This window comes from Peromyscus eremicus, chromosome 15 (genome assembly GCF_949786415.1).
Source record: "Peromyscus eremicus chromosome 15, PerEre_H2_v1, whole genome shotgun sequence".
NCBI classification, from domain to species: Eukaryota; Metazoa; Chordata; class Mammalia; order Rodentia; family Cricetidae; genus Peromyscus; species Peromyscus eremicus.
Genome location: NC_081431.1, coordinates 17,638,461 through 17,661,703, shown reverse-complemented (window position 1 = coordinate 17,661,703; position 23,243 = coordinate 17,638,461). Strand labels below are relative to the sequence as shown.

General features: G+C 43.0%; 2 protein-coding genes across 4 annotated transcripts in view; one reads left to right on the top strand and one right to left on the bottom strand.

Moving 5' to 3' along the window:
- Positions 1 to 12,884, bottom strand: part of Adss2 (adenylosuccinate synthase 2) — a 31,281-nt gene extending 18,397 nt beyond the window's left edge. The window contains exons 1-3 of one of the 2 annotated variants that reach the window (XM_059280436.1): positions 12,561 to 12,884; positions 1,237 to 1,339; positions 456 to 524 (exon numbers count right to left, since the gene is read on the bottom strand). In XM_059280436.1, coding sequence (XP_059136419.1) covers positions 456 to 524; positions 1,237 to 1,339; positions 12,561 to 12,743 — 355 coding nt within the window. In that variant the 5' untranslated portion in view covers positions 12,744 to 12,884. Of the gene's footprint in view, positions 1 to 455; positions 559 to 1,236; positions 1,340 to 12,560 lie in introns of both variants that reach the window. The other variant, XM_059280435.1, reaches the window with a different exon arrangement.
- A 5,120-nt stretch (positions 12,885 to 18,004) lies between these two features.
- Positions 18,005 to 23,243, top strand: part of Catspere (catsper channel auxiliary subunit epsilon) — a 111,760-nt gene continuing 106,521 nt past the window's right edge. For both annotated transcript variants that reach the window (XM_059280086.1, XM_059280087.1), the window contains exon 1: positions 18,005 to 18,138. In XM_059280086.1, coding sequence (XP_059136069.1) covers positions 18,074 to 18,138 — 65 coding nt within the window. In that variant the 5' untranslated portion in view covers positions 18,005 to 18,073. The remainder of the gene's footprint in view (positions 18,139 to 23,243) is intronic.

The window sequence follows — 23,243 nt, the reverse complement described above, 5'->3', positions numbered from 1 at the left end:
CAGAATGAGATCCAGGACAGGCACCAAAGCTACACAGAATACGAGATCCAGGACAGTCAAGGCCACACAAAGAAACCCTGGCCCGAAAAACCAAAGACAAACAAACATCTGCCATTACCTTTGACAACATCTACAGTGTCATTCTCTAAGGGGTGGCCTCTCCAGCAACACTAAAGGTGCTGACCTCAAGGATAAAGCACAACTAGTAAGCTCCCTTCGGTTGTCTGTGAGGTGGAAACATGTCTTCTAAGTTGGTTTAGGGGATAGTCTAAGGAAAACATTCTAAAGAAACTAAAGAAAGTGGATTCAGCAAGTGGGGTGCAGATATTTCATCATTCAGTATGATGAGTCACACAGAAAAGGGAGGTAGACAAGACTAATCAAAGAGATAAGGAAAATGCTAATAACACATTTAATGAAAATAACACATTACAGTTAGACTCATTCATTCATACCTTTTCCCTTTTGGACATTTTTCTCCGCTTCTTCAAACAACCCAGGAAGATGAATTACCACTCCATTTCCTAAAAGAAACAAACAATCCTCCACCTTAAACACCTGTAATTATAATATAGACATACATATTATAAATATTAAAATGTAGACATCTGTAATAACCATCTATTTTGAACAGAATAAGTTACATTTGTTAACAGAACATTGCATTTTATTAAGGAATTACCACAGAAATTATTCAATTTATAATATGTATAAATGATAGGGATATAAAATGCTAAAATTACATTGAAAACAACTTGAAATATCTTTGAAACAAGTGAATCATGTTCTGAAAGAAGCTAACAGTGTGGCTGCGTCATGGTCTGGACCAATGAATGTCTTTTAGAATCACTCTCTGCTGCAGTCACAAAAATCAATTTAGTGTGTCATGAGCATTTTTAAACAGCAGAATACAAACCATCAAATTATACTTGTAAGGGTTTAAAATTAAACATCTCTTATTTCATAGTCAGAGTTGGAAAGTCTTTGGAAAACTGACTTGATCAGAGCTTTTCTATGGAATAAGGACTACAATGTGCACAGATGCTTGCAAAGCCAACACCCTGGAAACCACTAGGGCAAAAGACCTAAAAGGGTAATCAGCATCTGGCGACTCAAGGTATCGTGGCCGAAATTAATGACACAACAAGGAACCATCTGGTTAGCAAAAGTGAAGTCAGTGTTGATATTGAAAATATACCACTATTGTCCCCCAAGCAGTTCAGTTGAAACACTCACCGATGAAGGCAGTAACATTTGGGTTAATTATTCCACTAGGTAAAAGATGAAAGTCATATTCCACAGAATCTACAACAACCGTGTGGCCAGCATTATTTCCTCCCTGAAACAGAATAAAGGAGGAAATTTGAGCCTGATAATAAATATGGTAAATAGCTCATCTAACTAATTCCTACTAAACTGTCAATATATACCCCAAGGAAACCCAAATGTTTGCCATATACATTAATTTACTAAAAAGATTATACTTATTTGGATCTTCTCTTGCTATAGTACACTTGAGTGATTGCTCTGAAAGGGTCAAGAAATTGGTGAATTCAGTTTCTGGAAGACAGGAAGTCACACTCCTTTTTAAGAGAGAAGGGGAAGCAAACGCTCAACTCATTTAGTTTGTCAGGCTGTGTTTGGCCCTATATACAGGACATGTATTAATCTAATTACTTTATACACATACACACACACACACACACACACACACACACACACACACACACACACACACTGAGAGAGCAAAATGTGAAGCCTTTCTCATATATTTACTACTTGGCACCCAGTCACCCAGTTTTTAGTATTCTTCTGAAGATTTGTGCATAAAAATACATATATATATTTACTTTTGTTGCTGTTTTGTGATGTGAGGGCTCAAACCCAGCGCCTCCACAGTAAGTTAATGGACACACACAGCCATGCTTTATTCTTTTTAATATTCACTCCCCTTACCTCCTCCTCCCCACCCAGTCCCTTTTTCCAAATTGTCAATTCTCATGTTTCTCATATATAAGACTATCATATACGCAAATGATGCCATTTCATTCTTCTTTATGGATGAATACAGTATCATCTGTTGACAGATAACTAGATTTGTTTATTTAATAATATTAAAGACCATTCTATAACCTTGCAAATAAAACCATTTCATTCTTTTATATTCTTTTTTAGCTATACATACAATAATTAAACTGGTCCCACAATGAAAGGGATGAGTTGTTTTCAGTTTTCTGTCATTATAAATAATACTGCCATAAACTTCCTGGTATATATTATTACACTCAAAACAATTTATCACCATTGTGGTGGAATCCTAAAACATACATTACATTCCAAAAGCACATTATTTACCTTAAGTTAGTCTTTTTGAAATAACACAACTTTTATCTGGATTTTCATCTTTTTAGCCCACAGGCCAATCAGCCTTTCTAAAAAAAATCTTAATTTTTGTGCTTCAGAAAACATGCCTCAAAATGTCAAGAAAAATCTCTTAAAATATGAGGCACATTAAAATATCTTAGTTCCTGAGGCTGGAGAGATGGTTCAGAGGTTAAGAGCACTGGCTGCTCTTCCAGAGGTCCTGCATTCAATTCCCAGCAACCACATGGTGGCTCACAATCATCTGTAATGAGATCTGGTGCCCTCTTCTGACCTGCAGATATACATGCAGGCAGAACACTGTATACATAGTAAATAAATCTTAAAAAAAAAAATCTTAGTTCCCTAGAAAATATCATCCTGAGTGAGGTAACCCAGACTCAGAAGGACAAACATGGTATGCACTCACTCATAAGTGGATACTAGATTTAAAGCAAAGGACAATAAGACTGCAATCCACAGATCCGGGGAGGCTACCTAGCAGGGGGGACCCTAGGATGACTGTGGCTTATAATCACTGGGCAAGCTTTAGTGAAACATTTCACTATTAGGATAAGAATTTGTAATGTATCAAGCTGATGAAAGAAAATGCTGGCCATACTTACAGGAGGGGAGGCTAAAATCTTTCTAGATTATGGATTAGCCTATAGAAAAATGTCTGCTGTAAATCAAACAGTGAAGGGAAAGATGAATAGGAATCTCACTTACACAACTTCAGTAAAACATAGCTCTCCGAACAGATGAAGATAGGTTTCTTCTGTATCCCAGAATCTAATCAGTATTTATATGTATAATTCAGCTATCATTTGGCTTAAAGGGGCTTACTGGGAAATGTTATAATTTTTACTACTGTCTACAGAGAAAATATTTTACTGTTTAAAATAACCCTGACTCTTGAATTATAACCTGTTTTTATGTTAAAAAAAATCTTAGTTCCCAATAAAATTCTAACTTGGTTTAGATGGTTTAACTAAGATGGTTTAATTCTAAATTATTAAGTGTAATAAATATTTACTAAATGTTCAATGTATTGGTAACTTTAAGAAAAACGATCAGTTGCTTATTCTAGGTTCAACATTCATTCCTAATTCCCAAAGCCCCTAAGCCTGAAACTCCACTTGCTGACATGATACCATTAGTGGAAAATTCCACACCATGAAGCTTCCATCTCATGCACAAATTAAAAGCCTGAAATCTGAAACACTTCTGGGTCACAAACATTGTAGATGCAGGATACTCATTTTTAAACATGCAGCCATTAAGTGTGAAGTAAATTATGTTCCCAATACCTCTTAATCAAACCCCTTAGGTTAAAAGGAGACAGAAATCATCCTAGGCAGGAGAATCCTTCCACTTTTGAAAGTGTCCTTCCAATAACTAAATGCCTCTCATGTGCATTCTCCTCTTTGGATGTTTTGTGGCCTAAGGAAATGCATTTGCTGTGTCCTGAAAACTTCTTAAGTGGTTGAAATTTGTTTCCACTGTCTAGAGCAGATTACCAGACATCAAAGATTCATTGCACTTATGAACAAAGAGCCTTATTTTCAATTTCTGTGTAATTTTGCAAAACTACAATGTGTGGTTACGAGTCTTTTTCAGTTCAGGAGAATAAACGTTTACAAATGTGAAAAAAAAATCCACAGTGTGTTGTGGTGCACTCCTGTAAGCCTAGCCCAAGGAAGGAAGAAACCAGAATTTAAGTCATCCTCAGCTACAGTAGTGAGTTTGAGACCAGCCTGGGCTACATAAGACTTTGTCTTAAAAGTGCCCCCCTCAGTCCAAGATTTGTTTAAAGAACTGCCTTATTATAATCATTACAGAAGAATGAGGGGGAAAAAAAAGCCGGGTGGTGGTGGCTCACGCCTTTAATCCCAGCACTTGGGAGGCAGAGGCAGGCGGATCTCTGTGAGTTCGAGGCCAGTCTGGTCTACAGAGTGAGATCCAGAACAGCAGGACTGTTTCACAGAGAAACCCTGTCTCAAAAGACCAAAAACAAAACAATGTTCGTGTTGTATAACAAAAGCCTACTCTCATAGCTAATGTTTTACCATGTCAGGTAATGACAACATCAACCAGTCAAGGATGAAAACCGGCATATACATTTTAAAAGGCATACGGTAATGAATAACAATTTAGGGAGATAGATTAGTTTATTTCCTAAGTTCATCCAAGTTAATAAATATGTAGTTTGAGCTGGAAAGTTCAAACCCTGTCTCGAAAAACCAAAAAGCGGAGGTGGGGGGGGCCTTTAATCCCAGCACTTGGGAGGCAGAGGCAGGCAGAGCTACACAGAGAAACCCTGTCTCGAAAAACAAAAAACAAAAAATAATAATAAAATAAGTAAGTAAGTAAGTAAGTAAATAACCAGTTCAGTTTAAATATTAAGTTTAGCTGAATGTAGGAATATGGTGAAAATATCCAGAACAATCTTGGGTTTCCTTGTTAAATGCCATTCAGGGGAAACTGAGATATAAAATATTAATCTTAAAACACAGTAAGGTGAACTTCTGAAGTATTACACATACAAAGTTTCTTAATGAGGTAATCTGTGAAGAAAGTTCTAGTATATGGTCCTATTTCATAAAATACATCAGATGAAGATTCAGATTTGAAGTACCTATTTGGATGCTAACCTAAAATATTTATGGATTGAATGTAAAGTGCAAAATTCACCACCTTGAGAGCTCAGGTAACTGTCCTCAAACACAGACACTGATCAAATGGAAAGACCACATACTTTAGCAGAGAGCAAAACAAAGAGGTTCTAAATCGGGGCAACACTGCCCATGACCTCCCCCTCCCATCTGCAAACTAGAAGAGGAGATGGAGCCATTTCCCACACAACTCTATGTGCTACATGCCCAGATGAATCTCAAATGGCCTTGCTTTTAACCTAGATTTAATTTGAAATATACCAACCTGTACACGCCCTATCCTGTGACCCCAAAAATGAAGAAACAGAAATAGTATGAGCCCAAAAGTACTTTACTATATATTATGTGCAAAGTTTTTCTGGAAATCCTAAACTGAATGATGTACGTGTTTATAGTAAATATCAAGAATAAATGCAAGTTAACTATACTGAAATGAGCAATAAATACATGAAAGAAAATCAGGGGCTGGAGAGATGGCTCAGAGGTTAAGAGGAATGACTGCTCTTTCAGAGGTCCTGAGTTCAATTCCCAGCAACCACATGGTGGCTCACAACCATCTGTAATGAGATCTGGTGCCCTCTTTTGACCTGCAGGCATACATGCAAACAGAACACTGTATACATAATAAGCAAATCTAAAAGAAAGAAAGAAGGAAAGAAAAATTCAAAGACCTCTCATCACCAAACATATTCTGACATGGTATACATCCCCTAATAGGTATATGTTACCAATTTTCTTTGACTGCTATTCTAGTGTGGTGGTTTGAATGAGAATGGCCCCCACAGGCTCATCTATTTGAATACTTGATGCCCAGTTAGTGGAACTGTTTGGGAAGGATTGGAAAGTGTGGCCTTGTTGGAGGAGATGTCACTGGGGCAAACTTTGAGGTCGAAAATAGAGTGTGATTCCTCTTATTCTCTGCTTCATGGTTGAGGATCAATATGTGAGCTCTCAGCTGGTCCTTCACTCATGGACTCTAACCCTTTGAAACCCTAAGACAAATTAAACATTTTCTTTTTTAAATTGCTTTGGTATGGTGTGGTCATGGCAATAGAATAGTAACAAAGACAGAAATTGGTACCAGACTATTGCTGTGATAGACCATGTGCTTTTGGGAAGAATGTGGAAGACGTTGGACTAGGAAAATAGTTGAATACTGTGAGCAGAGCTTAATGAGTCATCCTAGCAGGATCCTATCGAGAGCCATACAGACTGTATGTGGAGGCCGAAATCAAGGGGTGCCAGGGGCAAACAATAACAGCAGCTGGGCTAGTGAGCATTCTTGTAAAACTTTGGCAAAGAATATGGCTGCTTTTTCCCTTGTCCTAAGAATTTGCCTGAGGCTAAGTTAAAAAGTAATGGGTTCTGAAACTATAAACCAAATGAAATGCTTTCTCTTACAAGTTGCCTTAGTCATGATGCTTTATCATAGCAATAAAGAAGTAACTAAGGCAGCTGGAGAGATGGCTCGGCACTTAAGAGTACTTGTTCTTGCAGGACCTGGGTTCAATTCTCAGTACCCACATGGCAGCTCACAACCATACCTAACTCCAGTTCTAAGGGATCCAATGACCTCTTCTGACCTCCACAAGCCCCAAACCGAAACACAAGTGGTACACAGCTACACATACAGACAAAACACATATATTCACAAAATAAACAAATCTAGAAAGAATAAAATAATATCTTAGCCAAGCATTCTGACAAAAGCCTGCAATCTCAGCATTCAGGAGGCTGAGACTAGATTTTAAATTCCAGGCCAGCCTGAGCCAGAGTGAGACTCTGACTCAAAAAACAAGCAAGAATAAATATGTTTTTAATTAAGCTTCTTAATAACTTGGGTGTCACATTACAGAGCTATGCAATAACTAAACGTTATTATTCTCTATATATTAGATAGATAGATAGATAGGTAGATAGATCCTATATATACAAAACAAAAACACCATGTTTTCAAAGCAAAAAAGCCAAGTTTTTTGGCTTTTACAGAAATACATAGCTAATTTTCACTTTTTTTCCTAGAATTGAAATAATAATTTGGCTCCACAAAGTATTTGTTCTGGAAAAGAAGAGGTCTTACAGTACATTACACACTGTTGAATTTTCTGGATGTTTTCTCCTGTCTTATATTCACATACAAAATCAACTCCAGGTCAGCTTTAAGAGTATGTTCAACTCCCCTTTTTTCCCCTTACTTCACAATTGAAGTCAACATGCCCCTGGCCACAGTACTGATCCAGACAAATACAGTAATCTAACCTGAGCCAATCATCTTCAAAAAACCAGGATTTAAAGTGCTAGAACCCATGAAGTGCTGCTGAGATAGATCCCAGAAGCAGCCCTGGCCACCCCCTCATCCACTAGACAAATCCTCAGTTTGATTATTACAGTTTCTTTCCATGTCTGTAACAAAGAATGCACATGATTCAGGAAACAAGCCCATTACAACATGGTTAAGTATATCCTTTGCCTTTGGAGTTCACATCCTTGCTCTAGAAATAAAAATATACATAAGATTAAATGCCGAATTTTAATAACATCTCTATGTTGTCTAGGACAATACTTTAAAGAATGGAACTGCAGAATACAGGGATGCAATAACAATACTTAGTCATCTTGTAATTTTTGTCAGACTTTCCATGAATAACCTTTCTTCCTAACTGGATCTTAAAGAGATCAGAAGACAAGTGCTTTGGATATTTTTCTTTCTGTGCTCTTCAAAACCAGAGGCCACCAAGTCCAATTTTACACACTCTAAATTCAGACCAAATATTGTTGATATGTCTAAGTTTCTAATTTTGAAGTTCTAAAGGTCCTGGGAAGTTTAAAAGGTGGCACTGAAAGGAAAGGAAATCAAGTCTGCAAAAATGACTGCATTCTTAGTTTACTTTGCTATTGGACCTTTCTATTCTCTCAAATTACTCCCCTCTTTCTAAACTTTGAGTTCCTGCGGTGATAGTAGAGACGAAGGCGCCTCTTGAGGGTGCTATGAACACAAGACAAAGATGGTATTTGCTTCTCTGCTTCTCTTTGTCTCTATTGTTTGAAGACATGGACACTATTATAACCAACAGGGCCCAAAAAGAATGAAGGAGTGGGGTCGTTAGCATTTAGGCATCTGTATTGGCCTGCCCTTAGGGTCCTGACAGGATATATCCTCAGCCGCCCACTAAGAGAAGCCCCTGTGCGCATTCACTACATTGCATTCACTACATTTCCTTATAAAGGCGGGCCTTGCCACCTCTTCTTTCTCTTTGCTCTCAAACCCAGGGACCAGGTCTCTGCCCCTCTTCCCTCCCCTCCTCTCAATAAACCTCCCACATGGACCCTGTTGTATGATGTGACTCCTTCCCGCCATACAACAGGGGTTCCCACTGTAGATTAGAGGAAGAAGTCACAATGCCTCAGACCCCATGCCCTTGAACTGTTCCAAAAAAAAGGTTTCTTGTCTAGTGTTCACACTTAAGAACTGGCAGTTTGAGTCAATGCTTACTATCCATGACACTTTCTGGGTAGCAAATCTTCACTTTTCCAGATGAACTGTTTCACAAAATCCAATGCACCTGTCAACCCATAACAATAAGCTCCCTTTTAAGCACTAATTTCAATTAGCTTGTGATCCCAAAGTTGACTATTAAGTTACTACTAGCATACTGATTAAACTACAACACAACCAGATAGAAAATACATAAAGGCATCTATCTGCATTACTTTTTAGCAAAGATGGCCATCCAAGTGCTTGGGTAATCTTTGGAAAGTTCAAAGCATCCACTTGGCTTTCACCATGGTTGTTACTTTCGGTTTCAGACACACAAATGTGAAAATGACAGTCTCGGGTTGTTTCATACCTTAAATTTCCATTATGAACCAACTCATAATGAAAGCAGGAAACAGCACTCACTGCCTTGAAGGGTCTTAATAAGTTTGGAACATCTAGTTTTACCTGATCATAGACAAACCATGGCTGCCAGGGTAATCAAGACCACCCTTGCTTTCTCTAAGACCATTAAATAAGGCTGGTACAAAATCATCTCTGCAGGTTCTACTCAACAAAATAAAGGAAGCAAATACAGTATTTTATTGGGGGAGAAGAGTAACAGGTTTACTAACAAGCTACTTCTGTGCTGTCTTGTTTCCACACACTACCACCTTCCTCAGCCCTGCCCTGGCAACAAATCCATTTACACAGCAGTAGTTTCCTAGACTAGGAGTTTCTTGTGGGCACAGGCTCAGACATTCTGGTATTTCCACTGCAGAGCTAAGTGTTGTCCTGTGGATACAAAAATAGGTGTTTCCTGGATGAGTCAGTCTACAGCTGGTCCTCTACTTACTCTTCTCCTTTCCGTTACAAACAAACAAACAAACAAACATTGATCTAAAACTAAAGGCAGCACAGCAGTAATGTATTTATGAATCTGGAGCACCTACACCTTTATAAATAACTATCCATGATCCTGAACTGGAAGACAGGCCTTAAGTGCTCCAATGATGTCATGTCATTAGCTTTGCACCTATTTTTCCCCAAAAGGTACATATTTATTAAAATGTATAGTAAGGCTGGGCAGTGGTGCACGCCTTTAACCAGCACTCCGGTGGCAGAACCAGGAGGATCTCTGAGTTCGAGGCCAGCCTGATCTACAGAGTGAGATCCAGGACAGGCACCAAAGCTACACAGAAACCTTGTCTTGAAAAACCAAAAAATAAAAAAATGTATTCTAGTTAGCAAACAGTCACCCCCTCCTCCCCGTTTAAACTACATTTTCAAGTGACATTTTATATGTGAAGGAATTATCTTGTGATTCTATGTGAAGTATAGATATATTTTATAGTTATATATTGATTCATATATAGTTATATATGGATACATTTTATATATACATCTATATAACACACTGGAGAAATGATGGTGTAACTATAGCAAGGGATATATTACTATAAACCTGTTTGAATGTATACTTAATTAGCATATAGGGACTGGACAAAATGGTAGATTTCATTAGGACACTTTCATACAGGTCTATCATGTACTTTGACCATATTCAGCCTCTTTCATCCAATCCCCTTCCTTTTCCCAAATAGTTCTTCCTACTTTGTCTTTTAGTTTTCTCTTCGGATGAGAAAAGAAGCCATATCTGCTTTTCTAAATCTAAATCTGACTTACTTAACATAATATTCTCCAACCCCACACATTTGCCTATAAATGACAATTTTTTTCTTTATGGCTAAAACTCCACTTATCAAATAAACTCAAAACTGATCCAAGCTCAAAGTTCCTTTCCTGTCATTGGCTTTCTCCAGTCTTCAGTGTTATAACCTAGAACTTCATTAAGTAGATACTGGGTTACTAGTGCTGGTCAAATAAGCTACAGTTACAAAAATGAATTACCAAAGAGAAATGCTAGAGCGTTGTGGTGGCACTTGGGAGGCAGAGGCAGGTGGATCTCTGAGTTTGAAGCCATCCTGGTCTACAAAGCTAGTTCCAGGACATCCAGGGCTACACAGAGAAGCCCTGTCTTGAAAACAAAAACAAATGCTTAAGTCTATTTTTTTACCTACTTACAGCTAATGAGAATAGTAAGAATCCTAATGATGGACTCTTAAAACATACAAGAAAAAAAAAAGTAAGGATTATATAAGCAGTAAGTAAGTTTTTAAGTGTGGAGAGTCTGATCACTTATTTCTCCACTAGCCTCAGCTAACACTTGGAAGCCAAGCATGGCTTCTCCCCAATCATTTCTCTGGACATTCCAAAGGCATCAGATCAGCCTAATACATGACCTCCCTTCAGAACACTTTCTTGGTAACATGGTAATACCTCAGTCTACAAACTAATTCTATAACTTTTTAAAGGTATAATATGCTGAGATCTTTTAGGATAAAAGGTACAATGGCTACAACCTTAGAATCTACAAAGCAGCTGCACCTGTGAACGATTTCCAAGTAAAAAGCCAAGCAGGCCTCAAACCCACCTTCTTCTATCCAGCAAGGGTTTAGGTACTTCTCTAAGTCTTCAGTCCAGCACACAACATCTGATTTTAAAACTAAAAGTCCTATACACGTATTTATGAATCTGGAGCACCTACACCTTTATAAATACTATCCATGATCCTGAACTGGAAGACAGGCCTTAAGTGCTCCAATGATGTCATGTCATTAGCTTTGCACCTTTTTTTCCCCCAAAAGGTACATTATTTATTCAAATGTATAGTAAGGCCGGGCAGTGACACATGCCTTTAAGCCCAGCACTAGGATCTCTGTGAGTTCAAGGCCAGCCTGGTCTACAATGGTTAGCACACCTAAGACACAGGTGGGGTAGGTTTCTGTGCGCAATAAAAAGGAAGATAACAAAGTCAAAGCATCCAGCTTTAGCAGGGCGGTGGTGGCACACGCCTTTAATCCAGCACTCACGCCTTTAATCCCAGCACTGGGAGGCAGAGCAAGGCGGATCTCTGTGAGTTCAAGGCCAGCCTGGTCTACAGAGTGAGTTCCAGGACAGGCACCAAAACTACACAGAGAAACCCTGTCTCGAAAAACAAAAAAAGCGTCTAGCTTTTTTACAGAGTTGTTTCTGCATGGGATTCAATTTTAGGTAGAAAGCTTCCCATCAGGTCCCTCGACTAACCTAGACCACCTGTGTGCATCAACACACATGTACCTTCAGGAAAAAAATATTCTTACAACCTAAACATGCCGCCGTTAACTGCAAACACTGTATCTTGTTTTGAACATGGGTATTGCAAATGTTTGAATTCTGAAACTGGGAGATAGTTTTCTGAGAGCCTTTGCAAAGGCCTCGCCTCTAGGCTGCTTCAAAGCAAACGACAAATAGGAAAAAAGCTAACACTGAAAACCACGTGTCTCCGGGTAGGAAGCACTCGATTTCCCGAAAGTCAACTTTTTATGCTACCGAAACACTGTAAATACTTCTAAATATCCAATTTGAAATCTCTGAATCTACTTGCCTCTCACTTTTCAACAGAGTGGGGTTTCCTTCTTTAGTGTCCAATGAGTAAAAACAGATCTCCCCTAAATATGAATTTACGGGATACAAAGAAGAGAAAGAGAAAAAAAAGGACCCTGAACACAGTCCCAAAGCGCCGTGGCGGACTCTGATGTCAACAAAGTGGACCGAAGGAGGAGGTTCTGCGTGCCTGGGGCCTGCAGGTGGGGCAGTGGTGAGTCTCGATTTCTGGGAATTTCGGGAAAAGGACCCTCCCTTGGCCGCCCCGCTGGGTGGGCCTCGCCGGGTCCTCACCCGGTCACTGCCGGAGTCGGGAGCAGGCCTCGGGCGGCAGCCCCCTCAACTCCGCCCCGCAGCGAACCGCCAGTCCGGTTCCCAGACCCCAAAATGCAGCTCGAGCGTCGCACATCCTCCAGGTTCCTCCAGAGCCACCCGGAGCGTCCACTCGCGCCCCCCGAGACCCAGGGCAGGGGTCCCCCCCGCAGCTCCCAGCCCAAGGGGCGCACCTCAAGGTGACACCTCACCGCGCCGGGCGTCCCCGGCCGGGGCCCGGCGTCCCTCACCTGGCAGCGGCACACGATGTCGGCATCCTGCGCCAGCAGATCCACCACCTTCCCTTTGCCCTCGTCGCCCCACTGCGCGCCCAGCACCACCGTCACCCGGTTCCCTCCGGGCGGCGCCCTGGGGCGGCCGCAGTCGCCGTTGGGCAGGGAGGCGGCCGCCGGGTTGCTCTCTGAGATCGACATGGCTCCGGTCAGGCCAGAAGAGCCTTGAGGAGACGCGGCGGGCGAACGGAGCGTGAACCCAACTGCTCTGCGGCCGCCAGCCACATGCGGAGGAAGAAGGAGCCAGAGGCCGGCCCCGCCCCCGCCCCGCGGGCCTCCACCCTCCCGCCAGGCCCCGCCCCGCGCCCCGCCGCCCGCTCGGGGCGGGACCACTTGGCGCAGGCCGGAGCCGCAGCACCGCCCGCAGGCGCCGCGGCCTCAACTGCCGCCACCCCAGGGCCCAGGCCACACCCCTTCTCCGGCCTGGCGCGCGGCTCGGCCGAGAACCGCGCGAGAGCGGCGAGCAGAGGGCGGGGCCAAGCCAGAGTCCCGCCCTCCGCGCCCCGCCCACCAGTCCCTCCTGGGGCTTTCAAACACAAGAGGCGCGGAGGGGCGTGAGGGGCGTGAGGGGCGTGACGGGTGTGGGACTACAACTCCCAGCATGCAGTGCTGGGAGGTGGCTGAGGCGCGGCGCCATGGTGTCCCGGTCTACCTGCTTCGGTCTGTGAAAGCCAATTTTTGTTTTCTGTGTTTAAAGACTTGGTTTTGCTAAGGAAGGAAATACCTTTACAAAACACAGACGGGAATTTAAGAATATACATGGGCGCTCGAACGGAGCCGAATAGAACTGAAAAAAAAAAAAAGACCGAAAGTGCAAACTCAAAAGCAGTCAAAGTAGAGGACGTTAGGAAATCTAGAGCTCAAGTCCTAACTCTTCTCGTTTTACAGTACCTGAGGCGCAGAGCTGAGTCAGTTACCCACGTCATATCCGTAACGTACCTGGGGTTTTTTGATCCTCACAACCATATTTTATAAAACGAAATACATCCTTTCTACAAAAGAATTTCTCTCCCTGTCTCCCCCCACCCCCGCGCCTGCTTTTTCCCTCTTGAAGTGTTGGAGATCAAATCCAGAACCTTGTAATTTGAGGCGAATACTCTACCACTGAGTGATTCCCCACAGGCCTTCAGACTTTTATAGAGGGCTTAACTTGCTCTAATGGGGATTGAAATGGGCAATGTGTTTGCAGATTCAGTACGCCTCTGTGCTCCTGTATGTTCTGCTCTCGGTGTTTCAGTTGTGGCTGATGCCAGAGTATGCCTACTATCAAATACGGGTTTTTAATGTGTGTGTGTGTGTGTGTGTGTGTGTGTGTGTGCGCGCGCGCGCATTCATGAAGGCCAGAAATGGGCATCAGGTCCCTTGGAGCTGGAGTAAGGGTGGTGGGGAGCCGTCTGATAATAAGGCCGAGAAGAGAATCCGGGTCCTCTGGAAGAGCAGCAAGTGCTCTTAACTGCTGAGCCATCTCTCCAGCCCTGATCTAATGTTTTCTTTACAACCCAAATTAACTGTGACATAAAGTTTTGATAAAAAATGCTTTGGAAAAACACTAATAATAAAGGACCGGGGATGTAGCTCACTGGTGTAGAGTGGTGATTGCTTACTAGCATATGCAAGACCCAGGATTTGATACCCCGCATTACAAACACATAGAAATGGAATAGAATCATGTTCTGTGTACTGTCCCCCGATGTGGGTATACGGTCATGGTCTTGGAGCGCCCGTGAAGGCACTTCAGCATTTGCTCTTTCTCTTATTCACGTACTGACCAGGCCAGCCTCTGCTTAGATTCCAAGCTGGAACCACAGTGAACGGTTCTCACTGTACCTGTCTGTGTACTGTGTGATCATTAAACCTTGAGAACCTATTACATACTAAGACTGCTGGGCACGGTGACACACTGAGACAAGATCACTAGTGGAGACATGAAAGATGATTCTCCACTTGTCCTGGTTCTGCCTGTTTTAGCCATGGCCCTGCCATTTGAAAAGTTCCTCCATTTGGGTTACATGGTATCAGTTTGTTTGAAACCACAGTCGGTTAGCACTATAGAACTGCGGTCTTTGTTTTCCTGGATTCCTGCTGCACTCCCGGTTAAGGACTGGCCATACACGATATTTCTCTTTTTTGTTTGTTTGTTTGTTTCTTTGTTTGTTTGAGACAGGATTTCTCTGTGTAGCTTTGGAACCTGTCCTGGATCTCACTCTGTAGCCCAGGCTGGCCTTGAACTCACAAGAGATCTGCCTGCCTCTGCCTCCCGAGTGCTGGGATTAAAGGCGTGCACCACCACCACCTGACTTTTTTTTTTTTTTCATGATATTTCTTAATCATCTAACATTCTGACTACTCACTTGGTAGTCCTAGCAAAAGCAAATTTGAGGGCCAAGAAAGGCACCCTTTCCACCCTCCCCTCCTACCCCCCTCCCCTTCACCTCCTTCCCTGGAACAATCCCAGCTAGTAAGCAGATAGCAGTCTCTGACCCCTACAGGACCCCTGCAGGTTTTCCTCCCAACTAAAGTGTTACACTGTCTGAAGTCCCTCATGGCCTTGTCTGTCTCCTTTCTCACTCATCTTTCAGCTGACACCCAGGAATGTCAACTTTAACCAGAGCTACTAGCGCTTCCATTTCTGAGCCCTACAAATGAGATGGTTAAATGGCTAATGAACTGTGCCTTAAGTCCAACCTATTATGTCACGAAGAGTTAGGATCCCTTTGATCAATGTTTCTTTGTTTGTTTTTTAGCTGAGGATCAAATCCAGGGCCTCGTGCTTGCTAGGTAAGCGCTCTACCACTGAGTTAAATCCCCAACCCCTAAAGAGAAATAACTCAAGCACACTATGGACTTGGATTTTTACCCTAAGGACACTGGGAAATCTTTGAAAGATTTTCCATAGGCAGGTGACTTTCCAGGATCCCCCCCCCCTTTTTTTTTTTTTTGAGACAGGGTTTCTCTGTGTAGCTTTAGGGCCTTTCCTGGATCTTGTTCTGTAGCCCAGGCTGGCCTTGAACTCACAGAGATCCACCTGCCTCTGCCTCCTGAGTGCTGGGATTAAAGGCGTGCACCACCACTGCCCTTGATCAAAGTTTTATCTCTACTAGCACTCCCTTGTCCACCTGCAAGTCATCACAGTGTACCTTTGATGAACCAGCCTGCCTCTATCTTAGGCTTAAAAGTCAAAGCCATCTTATAGTGAAGACAAATTAGGTTCATTCCTGATTATGATTAAACCTCTGTTTCTGCCCCTCCTGTACCCTTAACTACAAATGGTTCTGTACTGCCTGTTCTAGGGAACAGCAACCATACCTTTGTTTCAAAGAGTATAATAACCATCTTGCAACCCTACCTTAGTTTCAAAAGGTTATTTTGACCACCCATGACTACCTTGTTGTGACTACCTGCTGTTATGACTACCGTGTTATGCCCACCTTGCAACCATGTCTTTGTTTCAGGAAGTTGTTAGGAGTCACTTGTTATGCTTATGCTCTGCTCCTGTAACCCTGACTATGTGGTAGAGTATTATTTTAAGGCGTGTTCACTTTTGTTTATGCTCTGGAACATTTATTTAATAATGCAAAGACCTATTACATTTGTTCCGTTGAGTAAAACTAGCTGACAGGAAGTGGTAGGGAGGAACCAGGTGGAGAAGGGCTTTTAAGTGAGGGCTGGGAGAAGGATGCCTGGCTTTTTGGGAGATGTCAGCAAGGAGAAATCAGCTACTTGCTATTCAGCTTCTCTGAGCGAGCAGAATTCCACCTCAACCTCTGAATCTTGAGTTTTTTAGATGGACAGAGATAAATTCCCTTGTAGCTTTGAAAGAGCCAGTGCCTGAGGGACCAGAATTCCTTCAGGCTGCGGCCCCTGCTGCCAATCGCTGCTGGTAGAGGCAGAGTTGCAGTTGCTGATTAGGACAGCCATTGCTTTAAAAGGCAGCCACAGTTACAAAGAAAAACAACATGACTAGTTTGCCACCAAGTCCCCCATTTGGAAGCCCCCTACCCCTGAGCTATGAAAACCTTGTCTTCCTCATGTCCAGTGCTGATCTCTCAAACCTTGCCTCAGGGGGAGGCAGTCTGTATACACAAATAAAAAAAGCTTGCTTTCATTAATCTGGCTATGATGATTTGGGTAAGTGGTCTTTCTCCTCCCATCTTTGGAATGAACACCTTTCAAAACAGTCTCTTCGGAGATAGAATTCGATGGATAAGAAAAGCACACCAGCCCACACTTTCCTAATACTAAACTTGAGTTGTGGATTAACTAGCTCCAAGACCTCCAGTGCACATGTAGCTGTTAGATGTTCTCCTCTCTTAACTGCCACACTTGACTCCCTTCCAAAGGATCGTGTCTTTCCATTTAATCAATAAACTCACTAACTGCTATCCTCCTCCCCAGATTCTTTTCAGTGACTGCTTCAACGGCAGAGGTGTATCTGCTAGCAACGCTGAGTTGCGTTTCCTGCTTATGGTGACATGGAAAAGAATAAAGATACAATTGCTGCCTTCGACAGGAAACAAGTTATAATGCTGTAGGATAACTGAGTTTGTCTCAATTGTACCACAAGATTACAAACTCTTTGAAAGCAAGAATGCTGTCATACATGTTTGGTTTTTAATTGCAGGAACACACATGGCATTCATTCCTGTCCATTTTTCCCCCTTGAAAATAAGAAAAATGGGTTTGTTCTATTTTTAAAATTAGATGTGGTTTTTTTTGTTTTGTTTTGTTTTTGTTTTTGTTTTTTCGAGACAGGGTTTCTCTGTGTAGCTTTGCGCCTTTCCTGGATCTCGCTCTCTAGACCAGGCTGGCCTCGAACTCACAAAGATCCGCCTGCCTCTGCCTCCCGAGTGCTGGGATTAAAGGCGTGCGCCACCACCGCCCGGCATTAGATGTGATATTTTTATTAATTACTTGAGGGTCTCATACATACTGTGCTGGTTAGCTTTCGTGAATTTGACACAAACTAGTGTCACCCGGGAAGAGAGAAAGAAAACATGAGGAATGGCCTCCATCAGAGGACCTATGAGCACATCTGTGGAGCATTTCCTGGATTAACGATTGATGTTCGAGGGCACAGCTCATCGTGGGTGGTGCCACGCCTGGGCAGGTAGTCCTGAGCAAGCCAAGGGGAGCAAGCCAGTAAGCAGCATTCCTTCATGGTTTCTGCTTCAAGGTTCCTGAGTTCAAGGTCATCTTCAGCTACACAGAGTGTGAGGCCAGTCTGTGCTACAGGAGACTATATACAGGGGGGGGAATCATCTATAATTTCTCTTTTATCGGGCCAACTCGGATTCTTCAAGGTGGAGTTTTTGTACTGCAAATTGGGTGTATTTATGAGTTCGCCCAGTGGATGCGCACGCGCACTCACTCTCTCCGGCGCTGCGCGTGCACAAGCCGCCCGGGACCCCAGAGCGTGCTAACCCGGGTGGCGCTGCAGAGGCGGTTGGTTGCTCAGAGGTGGAGTTGGCGCCATGTCGGTCCGGGAATTGACGGTGCTGCTGTGGTGGCTGAGCAGCAGCGGCTCCGCACTGTGGAGGTAGAAAGATGCATCCCGGGCCACTGGCCTTGCAGACCCCTGCCTGGTCCCCAGCTCCCCAGCAGATGGCCGGAGCGCCTCATCTTTAGAGATGAGGTGCCTTCAGCCCTCTGTAACGCCGGGTTCTGCCGAAGGGCGGTGGTACTCTCACGTGGATGCCTTAGATCATTAAAAAAAAAAAAAAAAAAAAAGTTACTTATATATAATGATAGATAGATGGGTGATAGATATACATACATACGTAAGGCCATTTACATGAAAGTAGATGATGTATTTTGAGCCTATCCTCCCCATACCTTGCTTCTCGGGATTGATGCCCAGCCCTCACCCCAACCCCCGCTTCCCCACCCCGTCTCCTTATGGATTTTTTTTTTTTTTTTTTTTGGTTTTTTGAGACAGGGTTTCTCTGTGTAGCTTTGCGCCTTTCCTGGGACTCACTTGGTATCCCAGGCTGGCCTCCAACTCACAGAGATCCGCCTGGCTCTGCCTCCCGAGTGCTGGGATTAAAGGCGTGCGCCACCACCGCCCGGCTCCTTATGGATTCTTAAGTTCTCCCTGTAGCTGTACCCTTGTGCCTCCCCAAAGGAGAACCAGAGATGGCTAGGGAGGGGCATTTTACTTCTGACTTATTTTAAGAAGTTGAAGCGGACTGATTCGGGAGAGAGTATTTACTAGAATAGAAATGCTGTATAAACGTAAAGAGATTAATTCCCAAGTACTGGTTTAGAGACTGAAGATGCTATGAATTCCTGAGAGATCCTCAATGCAGGTTTGGTTGCTTTTGTTGTTCACTATTCAGTAATCACCAGCTAGAAGGGATACCAAAATATTTTAGGTTTCAACAGGGTTAAAATGCACCTTTAAGCTGGGCGGTGGTAGCACACGCCTTTAATCCCAGCAATCCGGAGACAGAGCCAGGCGGATCTCTGTGAGTTCAAGGCCAGCCTGGTCTACAGAGTGAGTTTCAGGAAAGACGCAAAGAAACCCTGTCTGGAAAAGCCAAACCAAAACAAACAAAACAAAAAACGCGCCTTTAACCAGAAAAATCATAATCTTCGAGTATGCTGTATGAAAATAAGTCCCCCCAAATTAATATTCAACACGACCAACAAGAAATCAAACGCTTGTAAAGTTTTCTTTACAATGAGGAAGGGGTTCTCTTATATGTCCTGTGACAGGTAAAGGAACAAAAAGAGTGACCATAGGCTGGCATGTTGGTGCACAGTGAGCCCCAGAACTCAGAGGGCCAAGAATTCAAAGCAAAGCTGGGCTAAACAGTTAAACTCAGTAAAAACAAACAAACAAACAAACAGAAAACAAACAAACAAAACTTTTTAATTAAAAATCCTGTTCAGGGGCTGGAAAGTGGTTCCGTGGTTAGGCGCACTGGCTGCTCTTCCAGAGGACGCTGCTGCGTTTCTAACCCGCTCCTTACCTCTGTAACTCCAGTACCAGAGGATTTAGCGCCCTCTTCTGTCGCACGCGGGCATTGCATGTATATGGTGTACAGACATAGGCGGGCAAAACAACACACATTAAAAACAAAAACTCTCTTAAATTTTTAAAATTAAATATAAAAAAAGAGTAGCCATTGGGACAGATCAGTGAGAAGGAGCAACAATATTGTGTTCTGATAAGTTTTTAAGCCTTCTTTTCACAGTGAAGATGACATGGTTGAATGAAGTCTTAACATTTAGAGCGCTCAGCACATGCCAACAATAAATCACCCATGAGAGTATTAAGGATGGCCTGTAAACGCAGGGAATTTGTGAGCACTATTGAATTTTTGTTGGTTTGTTTTGTCTTGGACACCAGATGAGTCACCAGTGATATCTAAAGGACCAGATAGCAAATATATTAGATGTTTCTTAGCCTAAAAATCTATGCTGTAACCCCTGAGACCTCTGCCTTACTAGAGGACAACATTCTGGGTGTGGTTATATGAAGATAAAAATGTATTTACTGAAAGGTACAATTTGACTCCCAGGCTAGTTAGTCATCCCTGGTCTACCTATGTTCATGATTAGCGGAATGCTGAAGTCCAGTTCCACGTTGGTGGGAAAAATGTCATTTTTTCTCAGGGCTGTCACAGAATATCTGAATTGTATCTTTTTGTTTGTTTGTTTGTTTTGTTTGATTTTTTTGAGAGACAGGGTTTCTCTATGTAGTTTTGGTGCCTGTCTTGGATCTCACTCTGTAGACCAGGCTGGCCTCGAACTCACAGAGATCTGCCTGGCTCTGCCTCCCTAGTGCTTAGATTAAAGGCACGCACCACCACTGCCCGGCATCCCTGTTTCCTTAATTGATTGGACATATGGTGTCTGTCCCACACAAATCTTCAGTGTGGACTTGGGTCTGTTTCTGGGTTGAATGCCCTGTTCTGTTCCACTGCTGTATATGCCTATTGCCGCATCCTACATTCTAGTGCTACCAGGTCATGAACTTGGATGGCTCCCAGGAGAGTCCCCACACTATGGCCAGAAGCCTCAGTCACCCTGGGACCTGTACACAGTCACATAAATTTGAAAATAGGTTATCAACTATTACATGAAAAATTCTTCTAGGATTTTTTTTTAAATGAAAATTGCAACGATTCAAAATGACATCTTTAGGGATATTACATTTTCCTATTGAATCAGCATCCTGCATCCATTTATATATTCTGCAGAAATGGATTCTGTGTTCTCTCTGCTCCTCAGGAGTCATTATTACTCTTGCTGCTGGGACAGAAATCCTGAGGGAAGCAGCTTACAGGAGTAAGAGTTTCTTTTCTCACAGTGTGAGTGTTCAGCCCGTCGTGGTAGGAAGCGTGGCAGCAACAGCTGGGCACATTGCGTCCTCTGCCAGAAAGCAGAAAGAGACAAACACTGGTGGTCATCTTACTTCTCTTTCTTGTTATCTAGTAAGGATGCCCCCGTACTCTCTCCATAAAACTCTTCTAACCATATTTAGTGTGGGGCTTACTACCTGTATTAACTTAATCTGGAAACTCCTTCACATCACACCCAGAAGTTTGTGTCCTACATGACTCTAGGTTCTGTTAGGTTGACAATATTACACATCGTAACCCCCCCCCCTTTAAGGTGTGAACCCAGGACCACATGCTAAGCACTTGCTCTGCAGTTGACCTTTGCCCCCAGCCCTCTCCTCAATCTGTGGCTTTACTCTGTTTTTCTCATTGACTTTCCCAGAGCCTCCAAGTGACCTTTCTCTTCCTCAAGACTTCTGTTGGAATGGCAGCCCTTGTTTCCCCATTGAGCCGGCATCGTCCGCACGGAGTTTAGGATAGGTGTCCTATCACTAGGCAGGCGGACTCTTACATCAAAGACACTTGGTTGGTTGGTTGGTTTTTAGTTTTTGGCTTTTGCCTTTTCAAGACAGGGAGGGTTTCTATCTATAGCTTTGGAGCCTGTCGTGGATCTCACTCTGTAGACCAGGCTAGCCTCAAACTCCCGGAGATCTGACTGCCTCTGCCTCCTGAGTGCTGGGATTAAAGGCGTGCACCACCACCATCCAGCAAAGACCCTTTTTCATTGTGAATTCACATGAAAGCTTGTCATTTTCTCTATCTCTTGAAGCAATTGTATGAGTTTTTGCCTCTATAATACTTGTGGTGTGTGTCATCTGTAGACTTTCCTAATTCCGTTAACAGTTCCTTACTTGGTATAAATCCACCTTGTCCTGGTTTGTTTGTGTCCCTGCCTTATTGAATTCAGTCTACAGATATTTACTTTAGGATATTTGTATCTATGTATTTGAGCTTTGAGTTTTGTTCTGTTTAGTTTGCTTTTAAAAAGAGACATGTATTTTTATGTATGTGTTATATATGTGCGGGGACATGTGTGCATATGAGTGCAGTGCCCACAAAGGCTAGAGGTGTCAGATCCCCTGGAGCTGGAATTATAGGCAATTTTTAGCTGCCCAGTACAGGTGCAGGGAAATGAATTTCAGTCCTGTGAGAGCAATATAGACTCGAACCCCTCAGCCATCTCTCCAGCCCCCTTCTTCTCCCCACCCCCTTTCCTTTTCTTTTGAGACAAAGTCTCACTATGTAGCCCTGGATGATCTAGAACTTTCTATGTGGACCAGGATATGGCTTCAAACTCACAGAAATATGCCTGTGTCTGCCTATCAAGTGCTGGAATGAAAGGCAAGCATCAACAGGCTCAGTGTGTTTGGCTTTGTTATTAGTGTAACCCTAGACTTGTGAAGACAGAATGTTACCTCTTTTCCTGTTCTTTGAAAGTGTCTACCTAAGACTGGGACAGTTTGTTCCGTGCAAGTTTTAATAGCATGCCTATAGAAAGCCTCAGAGCCCAGTGTTTTGAGTGAGATCTTGAACAACTGCTTTATATCCTCTGGTAGCTGTACAAATATTTAGGGGTTTTGTTCTTCTTCAGTCTGTTTTAGTAAGATGTAATTTTTGAAAACTCTTATATAATTGAGACCACACACACACACACACACACACACACACACACACACACACACACGGCCTCAGACTTATGATGTAGTTCAGGCTGGCCTCCAATCATGATGGTCTTCCTGCCTAACCCCTGAAGTGCTGAGATTATAGACAGGAGTCACCACCAATCGGTTCTCTCTTCCACCTTGTGTCGTTGCTGTTTGAGACAGGACCTCCCTTGTCATCATTTGTGTCACCATTGTGTGTTGGGGCTTTCCAGTTGACTCTGTCCCTGCCTCCTATCTTACAGAGGAGTATGGGATTACAGACGAGAGCTACTGCATCTGGCTTTTCACATGGATTCCAGAGAGCGAAGTTGGGTTGTCAGGGTTGTACAGCAAGTGCTTATCTGCTGAGCCACCGTGGTGATTTGAAAGAAAATGGCTCCCAAGGGCTCATGGAGAGTGGCGCTATTAGGAGGCGTGGCCTTGTTGGAGTAGGTGTGGCCTTGTTGGAGGAAGTGTGTCACTGGGAGTGGGCTTTGAGGTTTCAGAAGCTCAAGCCAGGCCCAGTGATTCACTGTCTCATCCTGCTGCCCTAGGATCCAGATGTAGCACTCTCAGTTACCTTTCCAGCACCATGTCTGCCTTCATGCCACCATGCTTCCCACCATGATGATAATGGACTAAACCTCTGAACT